This window comes from Liolophura sinensis, chromosome 6, assembly GCF_032854445.1.
Source record: "Liolophura sinensis isolate JHLJ2023 chromosome 6, CUHK_Ljap_v2, whole genome shotgun sequence".
NCBI classification, from domain to species: Eukaryota; Metazoa; Mollusca; class Polyplacophora; order Chitonida; family Chitonidae; genus Liolophura; species Liolophura sinensis.
Window position 1 is genome coordinate 1,408,068 of NC_088300.1, and position 26,700 is coordinate 1,434,767.

The 26,700-nt window shown below is 42.0% G+C and overlaps 1 protein-coding gene across 1 annotated transcript; it reads right to left on the reverse strand.

The window, feature by feature from the left end:
* Window positions 1–1,569: 1,569 nt before the first annotated feature.
* Window positions 1,570–26,438, reverse strand: LOC135466619 (uncharacterized). Its single transcript, XM_064744200.1, has 7 exons — window positions 26,181–26,438; window positions 13,679–13,914; window positions 13,158–13,318; window positions 11,662–11,865; window positions 10,503–10,684; window positions 9,950–10,124; window positions 1,570–9,324 (listed from the first exon to the last, which is right to left on the reverse strand). The coding sequence occupies exons 2-7, from the start codon at window positions 13,879–13,881 to the stop codon at window positions 2,747–2,749; spliced, it is 7,503 nt and encodes a 2,500-aa protein (XP_064600270.1). The 5' UTR covers window positions 13,882–13,914; window positions 26,181–26,438; the 3' UTR covers window positions 1,570–2,746.
* Between the last annotated feature and the right edge of the window lie 262 nt (window positions 26,439–26,700).

Consider the following 26,700-nt stretch of genomic DNA (forward strand, 5'->3'; position numbering starts at 1 on the left):
AAAGCCGCAGTCAATGCCATATCCCTTGGATAACAAGATCTGTATCCTGCTGACGTAAAGAGGCTGTCAGTGTCAAATCCCTGAGAGAACACGATCTTTAACCCCTTGGCGTAAAGCCGCAGTCAATGCCATATTCCTGGGATAACAAGATCTGTACCCTGCTGACGTAAAGAGGCTGTCAGTGTCAAGTCCCTGAGAGAACATGATCTTTAACCCCTTGGCGTAAAACCGCAGTCAATGCCATATCCCTGGGATAACAAGATCTGTATCCTGGTGACGAAAAGAGGCAGTCAGTGTCAAGTCCGTGGGAGAACAAGATCTTTACCCCTATGGCGTAAAACCACAGTCAATGCCATATCCCTGGGAGAACAAGATCTGTATCCTGGTGACGTAAAGAGGCTGTCAGTGTCAAGTCCCTTGGACAACATGATTTTGAAGCCCTTGGCGTAAAGCCGCAGTGAATGCCATATTCCTAGGAGAACAAGATCTGTATCCTGCTGACGTAAAGAGGCAGTCAGTGTCAAGTCCTTGGGAGAACATGATCTTTAATCCCTAGGCGTAAAGCCGCAGTCAATGCCATATCCCTGGGAGAACAAGATCTGTATCCTCCTGACGTAAAGAGGCAGTCAGTGTCAAGTCCCTGGGAGAGCATGATCTTTAACTCCCTGGGGTAAAGCCCATAGTCATTGTCAATTCCCTGGGAAAACAAGATCTTTCACCCCCCCCCCCCCCCCCCGGCGCAAAGCCGTAATCGGGGTCTCCGTGGCTCAGTTGGTTAGCACGCTAGCGCAGCGTAATGACCCAGAGGCCGCTCAACAAAGAGTTCAAGTCCAGCTCATGTTGGCTTCCTCTCCGGCCGTAAGTAGGAAGGTTTGCCAGCAAGCTGCGGATGGTTGTGGGTTTCCCAAGGGCTCTGCTCGGTTTCTTCCCATCATAATGTTGGCCGCCGTTGTAGAAGTGAAATATTCTTAAGTACGGCGTAAAAACATCAATCAAATAAATAAATAAATAAAGCCGAAGTCAATGTCAGGTACCTGAGAAAACAGGACCGTTAGCCCCCTGGCGTAAAGCCGCAGTCGGTGCTAAGCCCCTGGGAGAACGGGACCTTTAACCCCCTGGCGTAAAGCCGCAATCAGTGGAGGAACACGGTTTTTAACCTCCTGGCGTAAAGTCGTAGTCAATGTCAAGTCACTGGCAGAACAAGATGTTTAACCCACTAGAGTAAAGCCATAGCCAGGGTCAAGTCCTTGGGGGAGAAGAATCTTTAATCTCTTGGCGCAAAGCCGCACTCAACGTCAAGTCACTGGAAATGCAGGATCTTTAACTCCGTGATCTAAAGTCGAAGTCCATGCCAAGGTCATGGAACAAGAGCATCATGGTGGGCGCCGTCGTATAAGCGAAATATTCTTGTGTACGGCGTACAGTACCAATCAAATAAACAAATAAATAAATCCATGGGGGAACGCCATGTGTAACTTCCTGACCTAAAGACGCAGTCAGTGTCAAATCCCCTGGAAAATAAGATCTTTAAATACGCCACAAAAAATGGGACATTATTTTTGACTTCATTTTAATTTTGCTACAGCAATCTTACATACCATGTAAAACAACAAATATAAGATATATAAGCTGTAATGTAAGACAAAATCCTTTATATGCCTACAGCTTCAATATGCCGTCTGTTCAGACGACGTGAATTATTAAATCAATAATACTAAAATAAGCGTTACTATTAAAATACATGTTTACATATTACATGGATTTCGAATGTCACTACGTCTCGGTAGTACCGTTTTAAGGACTATAGCTAGTGCACAGCTTATGTTACATAATGTCACAGGCACATTATATTAACACCGAGACAACACATAAGGTCACCATATGTAACGTATAATATTACATCAATGTTCAAGGTATAATATATATAATGTGTGCGAAAAGAAATTACAACCAACGCAATCTTGACATTTCACGATCACCATACAGAAACATATTTCAGTAAAAACAATGACAAGTACATGCTATTGATATGATGATATATTCTTGCTGTTTTTACTCATCATAAGTCGATCTCATGCGTTAAGCTGGATATGGTCTTACGTTACTGATATACTATGTACTGGTAGAATCAGTCTCAAATGATGACATAAACAATAACTAAACCGTTAATAAAATAAACAATCCTACATGAAATTAAATAAACATTTGAAAACTACACATTTATATATGAATGGTAGTCAATCAGGTGTAAATATATATATCATAGAGTCATAATGCACGAAAACAGACTCTTAAAAAGCAACTTTGAACAAATTATGTTAAACGACGGCCTGTTATAAGCACCATACACAAGTAAAATCGTTACTCCGATGATTACGACCTCACCAATGGTTGCAGTTTTAATACTGTGCAAAGGTCTTAGGAAAACATTTAGTTAGTCTTTTTACTACGTCCATGTAGTTAAGGATTTTTGGACGATTCCCTGGGGAAACATAATATGACAGTTACAACACATGTATATTGCTGACTGCTACCAGATTAGCAGAACCGACCGGGTTAACCTTGGCGCATCTGTTTACTGTTTCTTGCATTACAAAATACCCCCATTGCTTTAGAAATGATATTTACACATTGGCGTTGGAATTTCCATAGTACGATGTTGTTATAAGATGTCATCCTTTGCCGTTCCAAACACTGAGTAAAAAAGCCGTTATCTGCATTGCTCGGTGTGGTAGGAAGAAAGTCATTAATACCTGTGTAGCTTCTTTTGCTTGGTGGGAGAAGGTCCTGTTAGTTGATTTGCATCTTTGAGCGAGAGGGTAGGTCCTGATGAACGGTAATCACTTAGAAAAACTTCCTGGTTTTGTACAATGGATTTCATGACTCCGATGAAATCTGACAAAAAGGACTTAGCCGTGGCCTCAGTGACAAGACCAGGGTGATAGTCAAGCTGTACTTCAAGAGTGTTGTTCTTCTCGCAGGCCCATAGTAGAAGCCGTGTCTCGTGGTGGGTACCCATAGGTCCGGCTTTTCCGATGACTATATCATCATTTCCTCCCAGGCCTAACTGGTCAGTGATGTCTTCCATGACGATGTTATGTCTACAGAGGTTGGCTGCCGTCACCTCTGACGTGTTCTCCAGCACCAAAAACCCGGGATAGAGGCCATGCTCCACACACCGTCTCACCTCAGCTGAGTTGCTCTGTAGGAAACTCCTAATTGTAATGTCTTTGTCAAAGGAGCCAATAACAGGTAGGTAGTTAACGCAGTGAGTAATAACATTCATCAGGGCCGGGACATGCTGGCGTGTGTCAACATCTATCAGAAGTCCTATTTTATCTTCTCCTGTCAACAAATGCCACAGTAGCTGTGATACGCTCACCAGAAATTCAAACATGGAAATACCCATATTCAATGTTGTGGTGATAACGTTTTTCACGATATCACGATCAACTTTTATTCGAACGGATTCCTCCACGGCAGACAGGTCATGGTATATCTGTGGAGTCGAAGAGAGAGAGATCAGCGGCAGATAACTGGTTTCGTTGAGCGAACTCTTCCAGAAAAGTTCAAGTTTGTCAAACTGCGAAGTTAAAACATTGAACGTAAGCTGTGCAATGTTCACACTAACCGGATGCGGTAATTCCTTTCCCAGCAGTGCATCTTTTAGTTCCTTAAAAAAAATGTTTACTGCTTTTTGATCAAACGTGATCGGGTGAAAGAAAAACCAGAAGCGATGCTGGGACTCGTTAGAGTGGAAAATTCTCAGTGGTAACTCTTCACTCAGGTTGAAGGGTAGTTTGAAAACACTTTTGATTTCTTTCCACTCTTCATCAGTGTCTTCGGCTTTCAAAGGAATGACCTTTGGTACATCAAATGTTGTCAACACCTCAGACTTTAAACCATTTTCGTGTGTATAAACTGTTCTCAACGACTGGTGCCTCTGCACGACGTTAACCAGAGCAGATTCAAGGGCAGGTAAAGGAACTGGCAATGTCAATTCCGTCACGAGTAAGACATCATTGTTGTTGTAATTTTTTTCATGATTTCTGTAAACAAATAACTGTAACGGAGAAATATTCTTGGGCAGCTTGGCGAATACTCTCTCTGCACTAGTGTCCATAGATTGTTTCACCATTCCCTTAGTCATCAAATTGTTCTCTATTTCAGATGCTAGTTGTTCCAAAGTTATGTCTTCTGAAATCAAACGAGTAGCAGGAATATGTATTCCTGTGTCTGCTTTCATCACATTAGCTATAGCTGTCGCCGTCATGGAATTCAATCCCTGGCTAGAAAGATTTGATGAAGATTTTAATATTTCAGTTGAAAATGCTAGATGTTTCTGAACAGTGTGTTTTACGTATGTCAACACTACATCTTTCCTGTCTTTTGAATCCAAATTTTGAATGAAAGATAAATCCACCTCGTCCGTAGCTGTGTTGATATTCGCGTTATATTTTTCAGATTCCTCGAGCGCTTTTCGTACATCGTCGGCCCCAAAAAGACTGGCTTTATTTCTTTCTTTCTGGAATTCAGTAAAACACACTTGGGTAGTTTTAGAAAGCAAAGCGGTAGTGAAACACTGGCGAATTGTTTCTTTTTCCATTAATTCAAATCCAGCGTCTTTCAAGTTTTTGACAACAGCTTCATCCTGCACCGCCATACCCACACAAAGAGGACCCCAATTCAGAGACTGTCCTGGCAAACCTTTCTGACGGCGGTAGTGTGCGAGTGTGTCCAGAACACTGTTGGCTGCACCATAGCTCGTCTGACCGTAGCTTCCGAACACAGATGAGACAGACGACTGCAACACGAAATACTCCAACGTCATGCATAGTTTAATACTCAAATTATGAAGGTTCAGAGAGCCCATGACTTTAGGAGACGACACTTCTTCAAAATCTTCAGCTGTGACATTGATTAATAGGGAATCCTTCAGTACACCAGCACCTTGAAATATTCCCTTGACAGGGTAATCAGGGTACTTCGTCTTTAGGATCATGAAAGCGTTTTCAAGGGAATTCAAGTTACACACGTCTGCTTGTAGAAATTCAATATTTGCTCCAGTCTGCCGGCTTAGTTCTCGAATCTTTTCCTTATCCTCGGTGTCAGGTGATTGTCGCCGTGACATAATGGCGACCAGACCACCACCCATTTCTGCGATAAACTGGACAATCAGCCAGCCCAATCCAGACAAGCCACCCACCACAACATAAGCTGAATTCTTTCTAAACAGCGTCTCTCCAGTGATGCGTACACAGAGAGTTTCATCTTCCGCTATGTTAATCACGTTCGAAAAGAACAGCTGCAGATTTCTTTCGGTAAAGGTACAGAGGACTTGTTTAATGTTTGGATTAGACAGCATCTCTGATAAGTGCCTTAAGGACGTGTGCAGTTGACATAGAGTGTGGTGTTTTGGCAAAACACCTTTGGCCCAACGCCTATACAGCATGGTCGTCTCCACTCCAAAGCCTTCAATGACATCAACATTATGTTCAAGAGAAAATGACAATTCATCTGGGCAGTCTGAAAATAAGACAACATGTGTTGTGTCCTGTGGAATGTTCATCTGTACATTTTGTTCATACACTTCTACGTGCTTACAGCCGTTATACTTCAGGATAGCATCCACCAACTGAGCAAAGCAGTTAAAGTGCACTTGGGTGACCACAGCTACATGCGAATCAGGTAGAAGTGGCTGTGTGAGGCTATTCATCAGCGCAAAACATGTGAGCAAACCAGGCTTATATTCTTCCATGTGTTGACTGGGAATAATGCACTCTTCTGGCACAGATATAACTGTAGCTGCGGTGGTTGGATAGAAAACCAAGACCTCTTTGTCATCTGCCAGAGAGCCTGTCGCTTCTACACATCTAAGTGAGTGCTGTGCTTGGCTGCCATCTATAAAAAACTTCCTCCCTTCTTGATTCAACACAGGAATATCTCTTAACGTGACCACATTTCTGACCTGCACAAGGACATGACCTTTCTCTGACTTTGGTTGAAAATCCTGAGGTGTGTGCTCCAGCCAGACGTCGGACGGTCTTTGTGCGATCGTTCTGTGTGCCATGACACGTAAAGGCTCCTGAATGTTCTCGGGACTGGCGCTTTTGTAGCGGATAGGCATTACACGCCTAGAGGATCTCACCGCCAGTTTATACACCTTACCCTCATTGATGAGGATTTCCCTGAAGTGGGTGTTGACTGCTTTTTCTACGTTGAAGAGACTAATGCAGTTACGTAGAATGTCATTTGTTACTTGACTCTGATCAGACAGATCTATCAACTGTACTCTCCTTTCGTCCTCGCGGGCAAAACTTCTCATCATTCCCCAAAGATGAGAACCCTCAAGTTGAGTCGCCTGAGAAGGTATAGGTGGTGCTTGTGTGTTCAAGGTGACCACAGTGACTGCTAGGTGGATATGGTCTTGTACAAGCTGACATAAAAGCTCCTTTAGATAAATAAAAGATTCGGTGAAGTCTGTTAGTGTGAGCTCTTCAACCGTGGTAGAAGAGGGTGTTAAAACAAAAACAATGCCTGATAAATCCTTAATACTAAGTCTTTGTCCTGACCGAGGTAGTAAGTTATACAAGCCCAGATCTTTCCGCATCTGTATCGGTATCATGGTATTTACTGTGCCAATGCATTTGATCATTTCTACAGGCTCAGCACCGACATACAATAAAAGTATGTTCTGATTGTTGGTTTCACTTACCACAGTGGTTGGCAATGGCAACCACTGCAAACAGTACTCCACGTCTTCTGCACTGACCTGATCCACACCCAGAGTCTTAATAGCAAAGTCATTCATTTCTGCCACGACCTGTCCAGATGCTGTGAGCAAAAGGACTCTGAAATGAGATACACCAGAGGATTGGCTGGTCAGGCAGCAGTAGCACATTGATGCCTCTGTCTGGTTCCTGTACATTTTCACTTCACCCAAAATGGATGGCATACGGTCTCCCATTTCAAGCTTGGTACTGGAGTAAAGTGCACAAGTTGACTGCATGATGGCATCTAGAACTGAAGGGTGTATATGCGTCTTTCCCATCTGACTTTTAACAAGATCGCTGATTTCCAACCAGGCCAGACATTCCTCTGAATTAGCCTCACACTTAGTAAGGAGTTGTAGGGGCTCATCATACTGAAATCCGAACTTCTTTAACGTACCATATATATCATTTTTCTCCATCGAAAAGTCACACCGCAAACGGACAGCAGCTATGTCACAGGGTTCTGTGTCAGATGAGATTTGCGTTTTCTCCACTTCAGCAAACGCGTACACAGAGGCCTTGTAAAAAACCCTGAAACTTGCGCTTTGTGACGAGTGAGCATCGGTGACCAAGGTCAGTTTTCGAGCTTGATCCTCCGAGACGACAACAGGCTTGAGCAAGCGAACTGACACACGCATTTCTTGTGTATTGGTTTCAAATATTTCCCTTGCGCAGGCAAAGGCAGTTTCAACAAAGAAAGAGCCTGGAAGAAGTGGTGCGCCAGCAACTGTATGGCCATAAACAAAAGGAGTGTCTTTTTCATTTATCTGGATTTCAAACGTTGGTAGATTTCCCGACACACGCGTAACAAAGGGATGTTTTCCATTTGTTATTTCTATTCCCTGTCTTATTATCCTGGATGACTCTGGTTCAAAAAGCCCTTTAATTCTCTGAAACTGATAAGTTGGTTCCACGGTGAGCTGGGTAACAGTCTGATGTACAACTTTTGACCACTGTATGTTAATGCCAAGCGAGTATAATTTACCTAAACCTTCCAGTAAGGTGGTGATACCTGTTTTACCATCTGTTATGGACACGACATTTCGTCGAATGGTGCTGAATATATTATCAAAGTGAACACTGAGGACGGGGCGAGGTCCAACTTCAAGAAATATGTTGATTTTATCCTCGTGAACTGTGCTTCGTATCCCTTGGTAAAACATGACAGGGTCTGTAACGTTTCTTGCCCAGTATTTTCTTGTTCTAAAATCGTCCCTAGAAGCCAGAGCACCAGTAACGGTGGAAAAAATGTCTGTTTTTGGTTGTTTGGTCTTTAAGCCATCTAATTTCTCCACCAACGTTTGGACAATGGGTTTTTGTATGTGCGAATGGTATGCTTTTTTGACACTGACATCTCTGAACTCTATGTTGGGGACACCTAATGCGCTTATTTGTTCCTTGACCCTATCAACGGCTTCATCGTCACCAGAAATGGTACAACTCGTAGGACTGTTGTAAACTGCGACCCTAACACGACCGCCTTGTTCGTTGCAAATTTCTTCGACTTTTTCCTCAGGGTAGTTTATTATTACCAGCATTTTGCCTCCAACTGATTGTAAGAGGAGCTGAGTCCTGTGGTAGATCACATCTACTGCCGACCTGAGGGACAGAATCCCGGCGGCGTGGGCAGCAGCCACTTCCCCTACAGACTGACCAATCACAGCATCAGCCTCCACCCCCCAGTGGCGCCACACGGCCGTCAGTCCCACCTGGCAAGCGAAAAGCACCAGGGGCTCAACAGCAGGGTCGTGTATATTGCTTTGGTTTCTGAGTTCATTTATCACAGAAACAGAGTTGAATTTTTCCAGTAATTCGTCAATTTTTTCTAACTGGTCCCTGAAAACCTGTTCTTTATCCAAGAGATCAATGCACATTCCCTTCCAAGCAGTCCCCATTCCACAGAACACATAAATGACACGCAGTTTTTTGGCTGGTTGAGACACTTCAAAGAGACGCTTTTTTTCTAGATTAGCTATCAACTCCTGCTGGTCTCTGGCATGAAAAGCCAAACGGTATTCGTGATGATCTCGTCGACATGTTGACGTGAAGGACAGAGCATCCATGTCTAGGGGATTTTTTTCAGCCGCGTCTTTCAGGTGGAGGATATTGGCCTTCAAACCAGACGAACTTCTAGATGACACAGCAATCATTCTGTACCCATTTTTCTGTGGTTTAGGCGGTACTGGTGGATCAGTTTTCACATACTGCTTGACGTAAGCGTGGCAGTTGGACCCCCCAAACCCAAAAGAGTTAACACCAGCTGCCCTACCTCCAGAGGGCAGCTCTTCCCACGGGACGCAATCGGTGGGCACTTTGAGGTGGTACTTTTCAAAGTCAATCTCTGGGTTGAGCTTTGAGCTGAACAGTGATGGCACTATGGTCTCGTGCTTCATCATGAGCAGTACTTTAATGAGCCCCGCCGCTCCTGCCGCTGACTCCAGATGTCCAATGTTTGTTTTCACTGAACCAATATGTCGGGACTTGCCATCTTGTCCGAAAAATCCACCGAGGCAGTTCGCCTCTATGGGATCTCCTACAGGGGTACCTGTGCCTGAAAGTAGGGGAGAACAATTTAAAATGAATGTAAGGAAGTAGAAATTGTTTGTAAAATTCCCAACTCACGGTGTATACATTTATGAAAATAACCTATAAGAAACGAAAGTAAAGACAGCGTTGTCTATAAAATTAGAAATTTGAAATTTGGGGGTCGAAATGTACATAAAAGCTTGACCTCTTTAGTTTGTCGCCTTATTTAAAAGCCATTGTGACATCAAGGAAAAGAGAATTGCAGTAAATACAACGGATACTACTGTTATAATTCTTTTAAATGTATTAGATGTTTAACTGTACCAAGCATAATCAACGTGGAAACAACTTCCGTTAAGCTTCTGTTTAATTCTAAGCACATTAGACAACCTTGCTGAGACCACACGTCACATATAGTCTTCGGGGATTCCAAGTCTTTACTGCTACATCTAGGAAAACAAACTCTTTCTCGTTGATTTAGCTTTTATTTGAAAAAGGAAGCACTACCCTCGTAGTTGTCAAATTTTGTGCAAAAAATTCCACACATGTTTGTTGTTGTGACCAAGACGTTTGCTCCAATGTCTATAGGGGTATTATGTCACCACAAAAAAGTGTTGTGCATGGATATGTTATAGGATTAAAATGCTAACCGTGCGCTTCTATGTATTGTACAGTGCATTTGTTAATAAGATGTAGACTGTACATGTCCTCTAGTAGTTGCCCTTGTTGATCACCAGATGGCGCTGTGATGGGCTGTGCCATGTGGCCGTCTTGATTCGTTCCAGTGACGATCGTGGCATATATTTTATCCTTGCTCTTCTCAGCCTGTTTAGACGAAAACATCACATATCATATAACTGATATAAAATATGCCTTCTATGCCCTTGTCTGTACAGCGAAGACAAAATATGCAGTAAAAATGTAATGAGATAAACAGCCATTGATTAAAAGTAAGAATCTCAGTTTATTTCAGCCAACGCCCATTATTATGTCGGATGTAAGAATTGCTGCTGAAATTTGGCTGACATGTGGGATGGACTAGATCGAGCAGAATGGAGCACTCCTTCGACAGTGGTTAAGTTTATGGCTGTACGAAACCAGACAAAGCTCTGAGCTAACTGGAAATACCCACGAATACATGTATATCCTAAGCTTTAATCAAACTTTTCTTCAGTGTCAATATGGGAAAATGGGCTGACTTACATCAGTTAATTTCTTCAGTATCACAATCCCACAGCCTTCCCCACGTGCATAGCCGTCGGCATCTTCTGAGAATGTTTGGCATTGTCCGGAACGTGAAATCATCCCTGCTTTGCTGAGGGAGATCATTGTGTTGTGCACCATAATGGCATTGACTCCACCGGCTATGGCAAGATCGCATTCACCTACAAGGGACAACTGACCTCACAGATACCAAACTAGCAAGTTCTAATCCAGTGATGATTAATCACAGCACAAGTGTTACTATAGTCTATTTTGTCTAAGCCAGTCGCCTGTATTCAGCCTTCCATAAAATCAGCCATACTCGCTACCAATATTCACTTTTGTTAGTGACGCGTAACAGTACAAGCTGTGTACATTGATATGTTCGTACGTCTGTATTATAACAAGGAAAATGCGATTAGAATACTTTTTGCTCATTCATCATGTTAAACTCCACAAGCCTGGTTTCAACACCAATAATGCATTGCCTCGGGTCATAATTATTCACGGGCAAGTGGCATGCTGGACAAAAGGCGTGGAGAGTAATATTGTTTTACAATAGCTACACCAACATGTGGTTAGAACATTACTGTTTCAGTGAATAGACTGTCTCAGCGAATAGGCTACATTAATGTTTTATACCAACATTTTCTAACACCCAGCTCTAAAACTTTAATGCCGCGAGATCATATACTACAAGAAATAAAATAAAATAAAATTCATTGATGAATATTATGCTAAAACGTGCGAACAATGTCAAATATGACCATGTCAGAGATAGGGTTCAGGTTAGAGTTGATGGCAGTTTAGGCAACTGGTGTCGATCTCCCTGAAAACATACTAAACTCCGCCGGATATCCAACATGCCACTGTTTTTGTAATTAATTATGACCCAAGGATAACCGTACTTATGCAGATTTACTCCACTAAATATACTCACAAGTGTTTTAAGTTCATTTTCTGTGCAAGAATATGAACTTCCAACATATCCATGTGTAGAGCAAATGTTGTTACGTTTCACTGGCTAAAGGCAGTTTCGGTAGCTAGCATGACACCTGAATATAGGCGACTGGCTTAAAGAAATAGACTAATTTGTAATAATTTTAAGACTTTATGCCTTGTATTACAAATTTCAGACAAATCACATGATTGAAATAACCTGATCGGATAGCTTGGGATGCAAAGTGGATGGCCATTAGAGCTGAGGAACATGCAGAGTCGACGACAGCTGCCGGTCCGCGGAGATCGTAGACGTAAGATACCCGCGAGGCTAGTATACTTTTGGAGGCTCCGGTCAGTGTGTAGTTATCCGTCTGCTCGTTGTCGTCGCCGGACACATTGGAATAATCCGAATTCATCGCCCCTGAATTAAGGACAACGAAAACTGGTTGAGTTATATAGGACATAATGTGCTGTGATTTTCTGACTTAATTCTAAACATAGACTTATAGAGGGAAATTACTTATAAGGGAGCTCCACCCAGTTTTGTTTCTAAATAAACGCTATGTATGTCCATATCCAATGAGCGAGAGCACCAAATAATACAAGGGGACGGTACACGTGCATGTATGACCTGTAACACCTTTCGTTTCGAAACTCTAGTCAGGTTACCGTTATTGGAGTGTTGCACGGTTTATAGATCAACTCGAAGTTTTTATAGATGACATCTAAGTAGAATTCCGCGGCACGATGCATCAACAGCATAAATGTATCCCAGCTTGCACTAACTGCACTCACCAATTAGCGGACATTTATCTATTCACATATGAACACGACGATATATGTCGAAAAAAAAATGTTCCTCATTTTCACAAAACTTCATAAAATCTACCCCATTATACTCATCAAACATTACACAAACGGCCTTCAATCTGAACATAATTCCTACATCAATGAAGCAGTGAAGGATATATATCCACGTTCACTAGAATTAAACATTCCCCAGATGTCACATCTTATCTAGATTTGTATATTTATAATAGAATAAATTGCTATTAAAGTTAAGCATGGACAGGCAAGATATATGTTAAGATTCATCAAAATCGGCATAGTAGTTTGCGAGGAAACGTATGGACAAAACTGTGTATAAGTAAAATATTCTTGAGCACAGCGTAAAACAACAATCAAACAATAAATCAAACATAAAGTGTTGGGTAGTATGTTCTGAAGTTGACTTCTCAGATTTGACACACGCATGTCTTTCTGACCTCATTCATCAGACTACTTCTGCTTCCAGGGAACTATCCCCCGTGAACCAGTACATCATGCGGAAGTTAGTCATTTCCTGAACTCTTAAGCAGTATGAAATATTCGACACATCATGTACGCTATATAGACCACAGATACAAGAACATCGCTGTACACATCCCGCGAATACTGTTGTTCTTGTACCGGTAGTACACTTGCTGCTAGCTTTCGATCCAGGGAGAAGTTCAATGTATTGACAGCTCCCCTGTTGTCCTAATCTGACATAATTCTATGCTCCATCCCACTATGGAACTAAAGTGGTCACGCTCAAAGAACGAAGAGAGGGAAGTATTTTAGAGTCTTCCGGCAAACTTGTGTCACAAGACGTATAACTGGATAATTCAGATAGCACAAGGCCACAAGGAACTACATTTCAAGTCCCTATGTTTGCATAGAACATTTAATTACCGATAAACACAGCAGTTTTACTGCCCCGAAGCTGTTCCCTGGTAAACCCACCATCCTCCAGCGCCATATGGACGGAATCCAGCACAAACCTTTGCTGAGGGTCCATCTTTAGGGACTCTGATTCGCTGATTCCGTACAGGCGATTGTCAAACTCATCGTGTCTGAAACAAATAATGTGGGTTACCGCTATTTAATTGTTACCACCGTTTCTCAAGTTCTCATCTTACGATTTTTTTTATCCGTTTTTCTTAATTTTCAGCATTTGTCAGACATCTGTCATTGATTATGTTTTGGATTAAACACTTCACTTTATTACATGACATTTTACTTAGTAAAACAAATGGTATCTGTCTGTAATAAGTACTTTGTACACACATGTCTTTCTGATAGATCCATTTTATTCAGTAAAAGAACAGATGAAGACTTGAAGTCTTCAATTAGCACAGTAAACATGCAGATCTTATTATTCAAGTAATGTCACCAGTCCTTGTTAATTTATGCTTGTTATGATTCTATCTAACCCATGCACAATGCCGACTTTCCGAGCGTATGTTTTCCCCGGGTCATCTGGATGATACCAGGCATCCACATTCCATCTGTCCGGCGGCACGTCTATCACATGGTTCTCTCCCTTTGATAACACTCTCCAAAATTCGTCCAAGTTATCTGCTCCTGGAAATCGGCAACCCAACCCAACGACTGCCACATCAGCGGGGGAATCCATCGTATGTATCCAGCCACAATGTATCCGGCCAACCTTAAACCAGAAATAATTTGATTCTCCGAGAAAACGTGGTGATAAACAGTTCGGTCTCACCAGAGAGGTGAACTATGTGGTGATATATGGGGCCTCACCAGGGAGATGAACTATGTCTTGATATGCACGGTCTCACCAGAGAGGTGAACTATGTCTTGATATATGCGGTCTCACCAGAGAGGTGAACTATGTCTTGATATGCGCGGTCTCACCAGAGAGGTGAACTATGTGGTGATATATGGGGCCTCACCAGGGAGATGGACTATGTGCTGATATATAGGGTCTCACCAGGGAGGTGAGGTATATCTTGATATATGTGCAGTTTCACCAGATAGGTCAACTATGTTTTGATATATGCTGTCTTACCCGAGAGGTGAACTATGTATTGATATATACGGTCTCACCAGAGAGGTGAACTATGTCTTGATATGCGCGGTCTCACCAGAGAGGTGAACTATGTCTTGATATGCGCGGTCTCACCAGAGAGGTGAACTATGTCTTGATATGCGCGGTCTCATAAGAGAGGTGAACTATGTCTTGATATGCGCGGTCTCACCGAAGAGGATATGTTCGGTCTCATCAGACAGGTGAATTTTGTTTCGATATGTGTAGACTCACCCAAGAGGTGAGGTATATTTTAATATATGCGGTCTCACCTGAGAGGTGAACAATGTTTTGATATATGTGGTCTTACCCGAGAGGTGAACTTTGTCCTAATATTTGCGGTCTCACCAGAGAGGTGAAACTATGTCCTATTTGCGGTCTCACCAGAGAGGTGAAATATGTCCTAATATATGCCGTTTCACCCGAGAGGTGAATTATGTCTTGATACATGCGGTCTCATCAGAGAGGTGAACTATGTCTTAATATTTGCGGTTTCACGAGAAAGGTGAACTAATTCTTAATATATGCCATTTCACCCAAAAGGTGAACTATCAGATAATGTCCACTAACATAGTGTAATTATTTGAGTACCTTGTCACAACGCCCTGTTATGGCTAATTCATGATTTGCATGACAAAAGCTCAGTCGTTCATAATGTGATAAACGTTGTTTTTATGGTCAAACATTCGAGATCATGTGCCTTTCTACTTGATACTACAGTACCGAGACAAGGTTCATGTATAGATGGGCGCCATCAGCGCAGTGATTTTCCCAAAAATTTGGGTGTAATTGTTGAAAGAGGAGTATCAGATATTTAATAAGTATTTTCAGATTCCTAGAGTCTAAATCTGTACCACTGGTACAAACATCAGAAACCTACATGTATCTGAATTAATCACAATCAAAAATAAAAATGGAACTATTTACTCACGTGATAGCTAGTGAACATTAATTATTTAACATGGAAGCACATAGATGAGCAGATACTATTAAAATTTGTGAGGAATTAGGCAAATAATGATACAAGTATGATATTTGGTATGCTTGTTCTCCAGTGGTTTCCGTTCACATCTACATGATTGACCACTGAAAAATCCAAGATGGCGGCCGTTTTCAACATGGCCGCCAAATTCATCACCTAAAATTCATATTTTCACAGACAACATAGATTTACATGATAGAAGCATGACATTTGAGGTGTTTGTTTCCCAGAGGACTCAGAGCACATTTGGATAATTACAAAATTCAAGAAAGCAAATATGTTTTCAAGATGGCCGTCAAAAAGGTCTTCAGAAATTGATTTTAATTATAAGAAAAGCGTGTAATTATTTAATTTCAATGACGTTGATGTCGACTTATTTGTCAATCCTGGTGGAGTGGCTTTCAATGATTTTACAACCCTCTGACATACACTTGTTTCTCCTTTTCTTAAGCTTAAGAGATCAACCCTTGACCCTGAATGTAAAGACTAGAATAATGAACACCGACTGGACCAAATGTTGCCTATGTCAGCCAGATAAGACAGAGGATTCAAGGTCCCCTCAGGTGATTCCTGCCAAAAGAGGAAATGACGGGTATGTGAACTTGGCAAGGAATTTTCAGCTGTTGCAGTCTATCCATGCAATGTCAATTAAGCTTAATCCTGCAAGACTTGGCGAAGGTGGTGGGGTAGTGAAATGCTTGAAAAAAACTAAACATGCTACCATGAGAGTTGTACTCTCCTGTTTAATAACACAAAGTTACACAGAGCTGAAGAAAGGTCAACGGCAGTGTATACTAGAAATGAGGGCAAAGGAGCAAGATGCCACGAGAGATTAAAGAGATCAAAACACAGCAGTGTTTTCTGTTTGACACTAAAAGAGGCAAATTAAGAGTCTTTTTAGAGAAGCAATGACTATGAAAGAGAATCAGCGGATAAATGAATGTGCCAAAATACTTAGTGATGAACAACTACTTGCCAAATTCGTGGAGATGTCGTAGCACAAAAACTGAAATATCACCCTGCCTGTTGGTGGCTTTATATAATGGTGAACGAAACCACCTGAAAGTCCTTCAGCAAGAGAAAGCACAAGAACACTGGAAGGAAGCATACCCAATTGCCTTTCCGAACTGGTCATTTATATCAGTGAGAACCAAGCAATCAGTGATTGTACAGATGGACCCCCCCCCCTCTCCCCCCCCTCCCCCCACACACACACATGTTCAGGCTTGCTGATCTGACCAGGCTTTACAAATAGAGGCTGGAGCAGCTGGGTATAGAATAGTGTTCATGCAACAAAGACCAGCCACTTTTCCGGATCCCTCACCAACAAGGACGTGATACCATGCTGGCTTCTGAGGACGACGTGGGTCCAATCCTTGCTCAAGCCTCCAATTAGGGTGAACCAATAAATGTGGACAAAGCTGCAGGGATGATCAGAATAGATATGCTTGATCACAAGTCAGATTTCAACAGCACAGTTCACAACACAGACCCAGAGCAAGCTGTACCACCACCACTTCTCCAATATATAGGCATGATGGGGCAGACATGAAGTTCCAACTTCAACATGGGGTATAGAAATGTAAACCTGCTATGTCATATCACCTGCAGTTCATCTACTTTGTCAAATAAAACGAAGGAACAGAAGTCCAGAAAGATTCTAAGGACCGGGCGACCCCTTTTGCTGTGTATGTTGGTGTGTTTGTGTTTTCCAAAATCAGAAAGAGACAACTCATTGAAATGCTCCATGAGAATGGCGAAGGTCGTAAACTAAGGCTGAATTCAGGAATGGAGGCGGAGAAAGTGTGAGAGCTTCCCGAAACATTGATCAATGTGCACCCGGCTTACATTGCGAAGAATCCCAATCCTCCTCCAGCTGCATCCATTTCTTTGCCAGGATATGAGTCAATCTTCTTACATTTGTAGAAAGAATCTTCCTGATTGGAAAGTGTGTTCCTCACTGAGGACGTGGATGATGTGACCATCACATGGTCTGCACTCCACGCAACACGAAAGTCAGTCATTTGAAGTGAGCATTTCGACACTAATGCCCCTCATGCGAGATCAGGCACACTCTGTTGCCACTATAAAGTATGCACTGGAGAAGATTCGCGATACAGTAGCTTTCTTGAACACTCGGCAGACACCTGCTGTTGCTAAGTTGGTCTTGGATATGGAGCTCACCATTTTCACGCTGGCCAGCTCATTCAGAGAAGGAAACTTTATGCTGTATCTTGAAGCATCAGTTATACGATCGATCCCATTTCATCTCCGAGATATGCTCTCCATTGCGGAATACCATCCATAAGTAGCCAGAGAGTTTCACAAGGGCAACTTCGTTCACAAGTGTAGAAAAGAGTTGTCTGGCATGGCAGTTGAACAAGCACATGAGCAAAATAATTCAGTGATAAAAGATGACGGAGGAGCCATAGGATTGACAGAAGCCCCAGGAGCACTTCGTAGGTAGATGATAGCTAGACCCGAACTGAGACGTCTTGTAGCTAGATATCAGGCTCTGTCAGGTATGGAAGGATGGTACTAATAACAGTAGACACCACGAGCTGATACTGAGTGCCCAGATGTTTCTTTGAAAGGTGAAAGTACACTCTCTAGCGTTGCAAGTGATTGTGAATCCATTCCAAGAAGAATCAGCCTAGTAGTGCTAGATACGAAGAACACTCCAGACCAAGCTTAAGCTGAAATTGTAGCACAGACCACAGCTGGCAAAGAGCAGTTTCAATCATTCATGAAAAGACTACAGAATAAAGATGAATGAGCATTTTACTGTCCAATCAAGAACAACACAATGTCCTTAAGTCTTAGGGCAAACAGGACCCAGTTCTAAGGAGAAGGTACTGAATCAGCCGTCACCCGCATCTCTGAGTGATAGTGGACAACCTTCATACATGTCACAGATGGCTGAATTTATTCAAGCAAAAGTGAACGAGAGAGAGAACCAGTGGGAGATGCACTCATTACAGATGGATCAGCATTCCATCTGCCCTATCCCCCCCCCCTCCCACCACCACCACCATACGTCAAAGACATTTGATGACCATGCTATAGAGGATGGCATACAGAAAGCAGAAGACTACGGCGGCAAATAGGTGCTTTAACTCAGGGCTCCATTGCACAGCACTGTGCAGCTGGACATGCGAGAAGTAGCAGATTCAATGACACGGACATATTACATAGATAGAAGTTTTGTGTGCAGTTAAGCCGAAAAAGCACATAATCAGACCAGGTTATTTTGATGTTCACTTCTATTACGTTTCTAATCAAGTTAATACTGACTCGCAAGTTTTGTCTGTTTTTGTATTTTCTTGATACCTAAGCCATACTAGACTCTCAAATTATTATAACTGCATTCTAGAATTCTTAGGAATCGACGACAGGATCTTTGAAATCGGCCAACTAAACACATTTCTTAACACAAAATCGACTCGGAAGGCCATATTGAAAAATGGCCGCCAATGTAAATTTTCTCGTGGCCAAGGGCACAGACTTCATCAATAAACCCTAAGGAGCAAGTGAGCCAAATTCCATGCTTGCGTCATGATGTGCACGAGTTTTCTGGTATCAGCTCTACTATTGGCGTTTCTGTAGAGTTGAAGGCAAAGCAGGGTATCTGGGAAAAAAGATGCCATTGCCGTCTTACCGACTGGGTATGGTAAAAGTCTCTTATATCAGCTTATGCACTCGGTAGTCCAGCGTCGATAACACAGTGAAAAATCCACGATAGTTACTGTTGTATCCCGTCTGAATTCTGTTATGCAGGGTCAAGTGGCAAGTGTGCCCCCCCCCCCCCCACAAACACACCCCACACACACACTCCCACCCCCACCCCCACCCCAATCAAGTGCTCCCCGCCGAAATATAAATACAATCAAATTGCTGTTACTCAGCTTGAAGACGAAGGTCTACAACCACAAGCGAGGGAAGTCTGAGTGGATAATATGCGAATGCTTACTTTCAAAAGTGCGACAACGCATCGATATCGATTTTCCCATGGCCTTCGACAATGCAGTGTTCCGAATAATTCCAGATCAGTAGTGTTTGAAAAACTGCAATTAACACCACTGCACCTTTTTTTTTACGTAATTCTGCTCTTGAAGCATTTACATGAACAACTTATATGAAAGGCAAACGGACATAAACTGACCGGAAACAAGCATGTTAAGGGTAAATTACAAACCTTAGATAAAAATAAAATAAAAGCATGATTAAAGAGAATGTTTCCCACTGGTTTTAAGAAAGTGTTGTTTACATGATTTTTACCTTGTCCAAAACACCACAACAGAGAAAAATGTAGTATTTATTTATTTTTATTTATTTTACGCCTTACTCAAGAATATTTCAGATATTTCGACCGGAGAGGAAGACTGCATGACCAGAACTTGATCTCACGGGTTGCTGCATTGGTGAGAGGTTGGTGAGTTATTGCGTCACTATAAATGTAGTGACAGTCAACCGGCCAATGCACACAATGGCAAGATTGCAAGTGTCAGCTGGCCAAATGCATTCGCTATTGTCTGGTAGCAAACGAGACTCTTCAGCAATTAAGCACAGCATAAGCTGGCAATGACCAGATCGTTTAGTTTTATTACCACATCGATTTGTGGCTTACGTTTTCCATCCAAGATTCGAACGTTTTTGGTTCAGAGCTTTCGAACGATTTTTATTTCTCATTTCTATGGAAGCCGAGTGAGAACATTTCGCCCTGCGGCTCGAGGGTCGCGACCCGCGGCACGAGAACGGAGCAAATCCGGGCGAACGGTACTATTCTACCGCTGCTCGCAGCGACCTGTAGACCGTGGGCGAGATGTCTCTATCCGGCTTTTATACCTTTCTACTCTGTAGCGCAATTTGAACTTACTGATCGATGGTATATATTACCTTGGTTGATTCATTCATGTTTAAACAGGACCATCTTATCAGTAGGCCTATAAATGATTGTTGTAAATCTCGCTTTTCCCGATTCACCAAGCATGAGAAAAACTGTAATAAAATTTGTGGACACAGAGTGCCATGCAGTAGGAGTTGTAGTTAGCTCCCGGAAGTGTCTATGCAAAGTGGCCACAGTGGTCAGGCGAACCAGCTGGCAGGTAGGTATACTTTTATCCAGGGGGTGTACACTTCACCAATTACGCGCGACCATTTGCTAACTATCACACTCTCTTGGCTGCAGTCTTTCATATTCGCCTCTATTCGGCAAGCTAGTTTTTACGCTTGGTCGTTGATTGTAATATACAGCCAGTTCCAAGCGAAGAAGAGCCTTTATCTGTAGTCAGTACAGACCTAGTCCAGATCTATGTCTGGGGTCGATATGATTGACTTGCCTGTGTATGTTTATGGTCAGTTTCAGGGAGTGCCTGTCTGGGGTCAGTGTTAGTGTTAGATGCTTGATTCTCGATCTGGTCTATATGTCTGTGTCTGAGACCGGTATTTATATGGTGTTATGTGTTTGACTGTGGTTCTGTTCTATTGCCAGTACAACAGAGTATTTGTCTGGAGTCAGTGTTACTGTTATAGGCTTGGCACTGGGTCTGTTCTGTGTCCAGTACCAATGGCAGTCTTTTGTCATTGTTAGTGATATATATCGTTGAATCTGGGCCTTTTTTATATTCAGTTTCACGGGGAGTCTTTTTGGGGTCAGTTTTAATATTTGTAGCTATTATTACCACATTATTATTATTATCACCACATTATTATTATTATTACCACATTATTATTATTATCACCACATTAGTATTACCACATAAATCTATTCAGCTTTATGAATGTTCATGGAGTATAACAATAGTGTTTATAAGATATCTGCAGTAGTTTTCGTTCATGTCAACCGGAGACATATTTTTGATATATACCTAAGTTCATAACACCTTTGTACCTTTTGATTGGCTTGCAGAGTTCAAAACCTTAAGCGCGTTCTCGCACGTGAGCTTTCATGTTTCACTTTTTTAACTCGAGAGATAGAGAACTACAGTTAGAAATGTATCGAGAGTGAATACCGTGAAATATTACACTCTGCGCATTTATGCAAGTGACTGTTACGTTAGTCTGCCACTTGACCAGCCCCTCTAACGAAGACATAAACAATCATGCCGTTACAGTTCTGAAAATCAGCCAACGACTGCTTGTTTTTGTTTTTTAGCACAGGGTGTTTTCTGTCCCCCTTCTCTAGCAGAGAACCCTTTCACTTAATTAGCAGCAAACACAATGCCCTTATCTTGTTATAGGCGGTCATGCAGTTGCGTATTAAATATAAGTGCCTATCGCCTGAACACTCAATGACAGCATTTTTTTCGGGTAATACAATGCAAATTTCGGGTGACAAAACGACCAATCCAATAATAACATACATTTAATCCAATACATTTATAAAATCACCTCGGATTATACGATAAAACGATATTCCTTAGGTCAATTAAAATTTTATGAATGAACTTTAGTTTTTAAATTTTACTGTTGCGGAGCAATGTTAAGTTGTAGTTGTCTCTGTTGCAGTCTTGATCCGTCTCATGCACGTGCAGTATGTTGTGTGATGAATTCTCTGTTGTAGTTGTGATCCGTCCCATGTACGTGCAGTATGTTGTGTGATGAATTCTCTGTTGTAGTTGTGATCCGTCCCATGTACATGCAGTATGTTGTGTGATGAATTCTCTGTTGTAGTTGTGATCCGTCCCATGTACGTGCAGTATGTTGTGTGATGAATTCTCTGTTGTAGTTGTGATCCGTCCCATGTACATGCAGTATGTTGTGTGATGAATTCTCTGTTGTAGTTGTGATCCGTCCCATGTACGTGCAGTATGTTGTGTGATGAATTCTCTGTTGTAGTTGTGATCCGTCCCATGTACGTGCAGTATATTGTGTGATGAATTCTCTGTTGTAGTTGTGATCCGTCCCATGTACGTGCAGTATGTTGTGTGGTGAATTCTCTGTTGTAGTTGTGATCCGTCCCATGTACGTGCAGTATGTTGTGCGATGAATTCTCTGTCGTAGTTGTGATCCGTCCCATGTACGTACAGTATATTGTGTGGTTGAGTTCTCTGTTGCAGTCTTGATCCGTCCCATGTACGTGCAGTATGTTGTGTGATGAATTCTCTGTTGTAGTTGTGATCCGTCCCATGTACGTGCAGTATGTTGTGTGACTGAGTGCTCTGTTGTAGTTGTGATCCGTCCCATGTACGTGCAGTATATTGTGTGATGAATTCTCTGTTGTAGTTGTGATCCGTCCCATGTACGTGCAGTATGTTGTGTGGTGAATTCTCTGTTGTAGTTGTGATCCGTCCCATGTACATGCAGTATATTGTGTGATGGATTCTCTGTCGTAGTTGTAATCCGTCCCATGTACGTGCAGTATGTTGTGTGATGAATTCTCTATTGTAGTTGTGATCCGTCCCATGTACGTGCAGTATGTTGTGCGATGAATTCTCTGTCGTAGTTGTGATCCGTCCCATGTACGTGCAGTATATTGTGTGGTTGAGTTCTCTGTTGCAGTCTTGATCCGTCCCATGTACGTGCAGTATGTTGTGTGATGAATTCTCTGTTGTAGTTGTGATCCGTCCCATGTACGCGCAGTATATTGTGTGATGAATTCTCTGTTTTAGTTGTGATCCGTCCCATGTACGTGCAGTATGTTGTGTGATGAATTCTCTGTTGTAGTTGTGATCCGTCCCATGTACGTGCAGTATGTTGTGTGGTTGAGTTCTCTGTTGTAGTTGTGATCCGTCCCATGTACGTGCAGTATGTTGTGTGATGAATTCTCTGTTGTAGTTGTGATCCGTCCCATGTACGTGCAGTATGTTGTGTGATGAATTCTCTGTTGTAGTTGTGATCCGTCCCATGTACGCGCAGTATGTTGTGTGATGAATTCTCTGTTGCAGTTGTGATCCGTCCCACGTACGTGCAGTATGTTGTGTGATTGAGTTCTCTGTTTTAGTTGTGATCCGTCCCACGTACGTGCAGTATGTTGTGTGATGAATTCGTCACTACCACCCCAAGCTTGTGTATTTGATCCCGAGGTAGATTCGCTATCTTCAGTATATTATGCAGGAAGGATTGTGTTGTACTGAAGGGACTGTGGCAATATGGGTTAAAGATTTACTTCTCTTACATTAAAATATACCTAAGGATTACGTTTAGGTAGAAATTCCACCACATTTAAATTGCTACAAACTGTTCACCGTCTATAGCCGTGCTAATAAGGCGCCCAGAGTTATTCCCCCTGAAACTCTCTCTCACAAATGGTATTGCCGATTCTGAAGGAATATTTGATGATTTGACTGTATATATGTGAATAAATAGATTTCACTCTTTAGTGTTCGAACTGAAAAACAAATCTTCGGATCTTTTATTATGATGTTCTTGCCGATTTACTGAAATAAGTGGTAAGACTTGAGTTTTCCTCCTAGAGTTGTCCCGGAACAATACAGGCTGGGAATGCATTTTGGGTATTAAATATGGTAACAGCAACTGTGAATTATCTTGGATTTACTGGTCGTAAAAGTTACAGAATGTGTAAAAAAGATGGCAGAGGAACAAGAATGTCTTGATGAACATAATGTATTGTTACTCCGGTTTTTACCCGGTTAATGCCTATATTGATTCATTTTTACGGGTTGTTGTTGTTTTTCAATACCACTATTTTAACCTGACAGACTCCTTGGTTGTGATCTACGCCTAGCCCCACATTAAAATATTACTGCCGAGATCATTGGTTATACAACCCAGGAGATAATTTAAGCTTCCAGATTCATCATAACAAGGCAGGGTATGGTTAGTTTTGGTAAGTTCTACACAGCTGTTATAGCTTTCTCATTCATTAATTCTCTCTGATTTACAAGAAATGACTCCAAACCACGTGATTAGAGGGCTTGTACTATATGCGGACTTTGGCCACCGGGGCGGCTTTATGCTTGTGTGAGCTCACTCCATTCAGCAGCCATCATGTGATTTCTTTAAGATATCCCATTACGCATGGCGTGACATGAAAACTCAACCTGTCGTCTAATGAAACATGTTTTTGAATTGTAGCCCCACCTAATAGTCAGACTTTTAAATATACTGTTTTGTGCATTGGGGAAGATGTTGTCAGACACGGGCATGGTTCAGTTCAGTGAGTCATCGATACCTCAAAACTCCTGGTACGGAAAGTAGCATCGGGGAAAACAAGCGTGCCAAATAACAGTGTCGCCCCAGTCACTGCCTACATATAATGTACAGGCTGGTTTATCAGTATGGCGGCTGCAACCAACTGGTGTCATTTTCTATATATAAAAGCAAAAGTGAAACCTGTCATCTTAAACAAGCTACCAGAATGTTGCGTCGTTTCTTGTATAAATATAGATGTACACGTGAAAATGGATATCTACAGTTAAATCCTGGATAAATATTTGGTACGAGTATACAAGAAATGTAAATATTGGTTAGATAAATTGTCTCTCGGTCAGCAGGTGGAGTTTCACAGTTTACAGTCGGCAGTTCACAATTCAAAAGGGACCATTCATTACCTAAAAGAAACCATCACGAAATATCGAAAACGTTTACAAAGGGTGCATTTTAAAAGAGTTGGAAAAATATGCCTGGATTTAGGATAATGGGTAAGATTTACACGACGTATACTCAGTGTTATGATCCTGAGACGATACGACATTGGGTGGATTAAACATGCTGGGCTATTTAACAAACACTAACAAACTCTGTCCATCCATAAATATCCATATTTTGAAGTAGTTATGTAGAATATGATTGATTGATTGATTGATGTTTTACGCCGTACTCAACAATATTTCACTCATACGACGGCGGCCAGCATTATGGTGGGCGGAAACCGGGCAGAGCCCGGGGGAAACCCACGACCATCCGCAGGTTGCTGACAGACCTTCCCACATACGGCCGGAGAGGAAGCCAGCATGAGCTGGACTTGAACTCACATCGACCGCATTGGTGAGAGACTCCTGGGTCATTACGCTGCGCTAGCGCGCTAACCAACTGAGCCACGGAGGCCCCATGTAGAATATGGATTGGTCACATATGTATATGAGCACAGGGTATTGTCAGCCTGTGACTAGCCTATGGTTATAGGTAATACCTTACTGAGACATCCGGTTTGTACGGTATTTATCTAACACATTTATCTAACTTTAAAAATCGATATCTTAGCACGACAACCAAAAAACTCTGTACCGTTTATCACATATAAACAACCCGAAAAGTGACATAGTCTCTGGATTGTATTCTCCTCTGTGTCTGGGGTGTTTATTTCACAATATGATTGTAGCATTGACGATGTGTCATAAAGTCATTATTAGTAATTTATTCTTGATTTAGGAATGACCTAAAAATGAGTCATTTTCTGCGTATGCAAGCAAGAGTGAAAGTAGACATTTCATTAGTGCTACAACAATGAAAATGAAAACGAAACGTTACGCTGGAATTAAGGCAGATACTAATATTTGGTATACAAGGAATGTCGTGGGTTACCCCAGGGATGTGCCCAGTTTCCTCCCACCATAACCCTGACCGCCGTCGTATCAGTGAAATATTCTTAAGTACGGCGTAAAGCACCAATCAAATGAATAAATAAATAAGTATGGGTTGGAAAATTGTCTCCCGTCTGCCAAACTATTAAACCTCTACATTTTTGAGGATATGCTACATACATGTCCAATATATCCGTATATTACGCTCCCTTGAATCTGGTGACTGTTGGTTAACGCCTTAGCTTGTAAAATTTAACACCAGCATTTCGACGAGGAGGACTATTTACATGTCGTACCCTCCTCCACTCTGGCGCTTTAAAATGGAACTGAGGCATGCAGAACTTACTATACAGAACAAGGGGATGGCGTTGGCCTAATGCAGTAGAAAGTCAGCAGTCAGCAGAGGTTATACTTACCAGCTATAAAAGCCGATCTTCGACCTGCCCACACGTTCTGTTTCCTAGCTGCTGTTGTTTCTATTCCCTATAGTTCACCGAAAGCAGTATCCCTATGGTTGTACACATTTGTATCTTCAGTCTGTACTGCAGTGTTTGTCGGTTTTTGCCGGAGAGAACACATCTTATACAGGCCTATACACATCCTTTTTCGTCACTGGGAATTCATGGAAACGGAACTTTCAGTTTCGATACGCCTTACGTTGTCGTTCTCATACATTTATTTATCTTGAACGTCCCGCAGGACTTTGCTTTAACCTCACTGTATAAACACAGATAAAACCTCTAGTTCGGTGTCTGTGAAAAGTAGTAGCATACTACGAGGTTACGAAAGCTTGTCACAGACTACTTACCTACCTCTGGTAGATAATCTGGATAGATAATGTCAAAATAGAAAGGGCCTGGGCACGGATTAGTGAGGAAGTGACCCACCTGTGTAGCATGTTATCAAAGTAAAGTTGTACTTTTCCTTTCCTGTACA

Coding starts and splice junctions, on each gene's coding strand:
- LOC135466619 (XM_064744200.1), bottom strand. CDS start 13,881: ATGGATTCCCCCGCTGATGTGGCAGTCGTTGGGTTGGGTTGCCGATTT. Junction 13,319..13,678: donor AAAGTCGGCATTGTGCATGG/GTTAGATAGAAT, acceptor TATTTGTTTCAG/ACACGATGAGTTTGACAATC. Junction 11,866..13,157: donor TAAAACTGCTGTGTTTATCG/GTAATTAAATGT, acceptor TCCTTAATTCAG/GGGCGATGAATTCGGATTAT.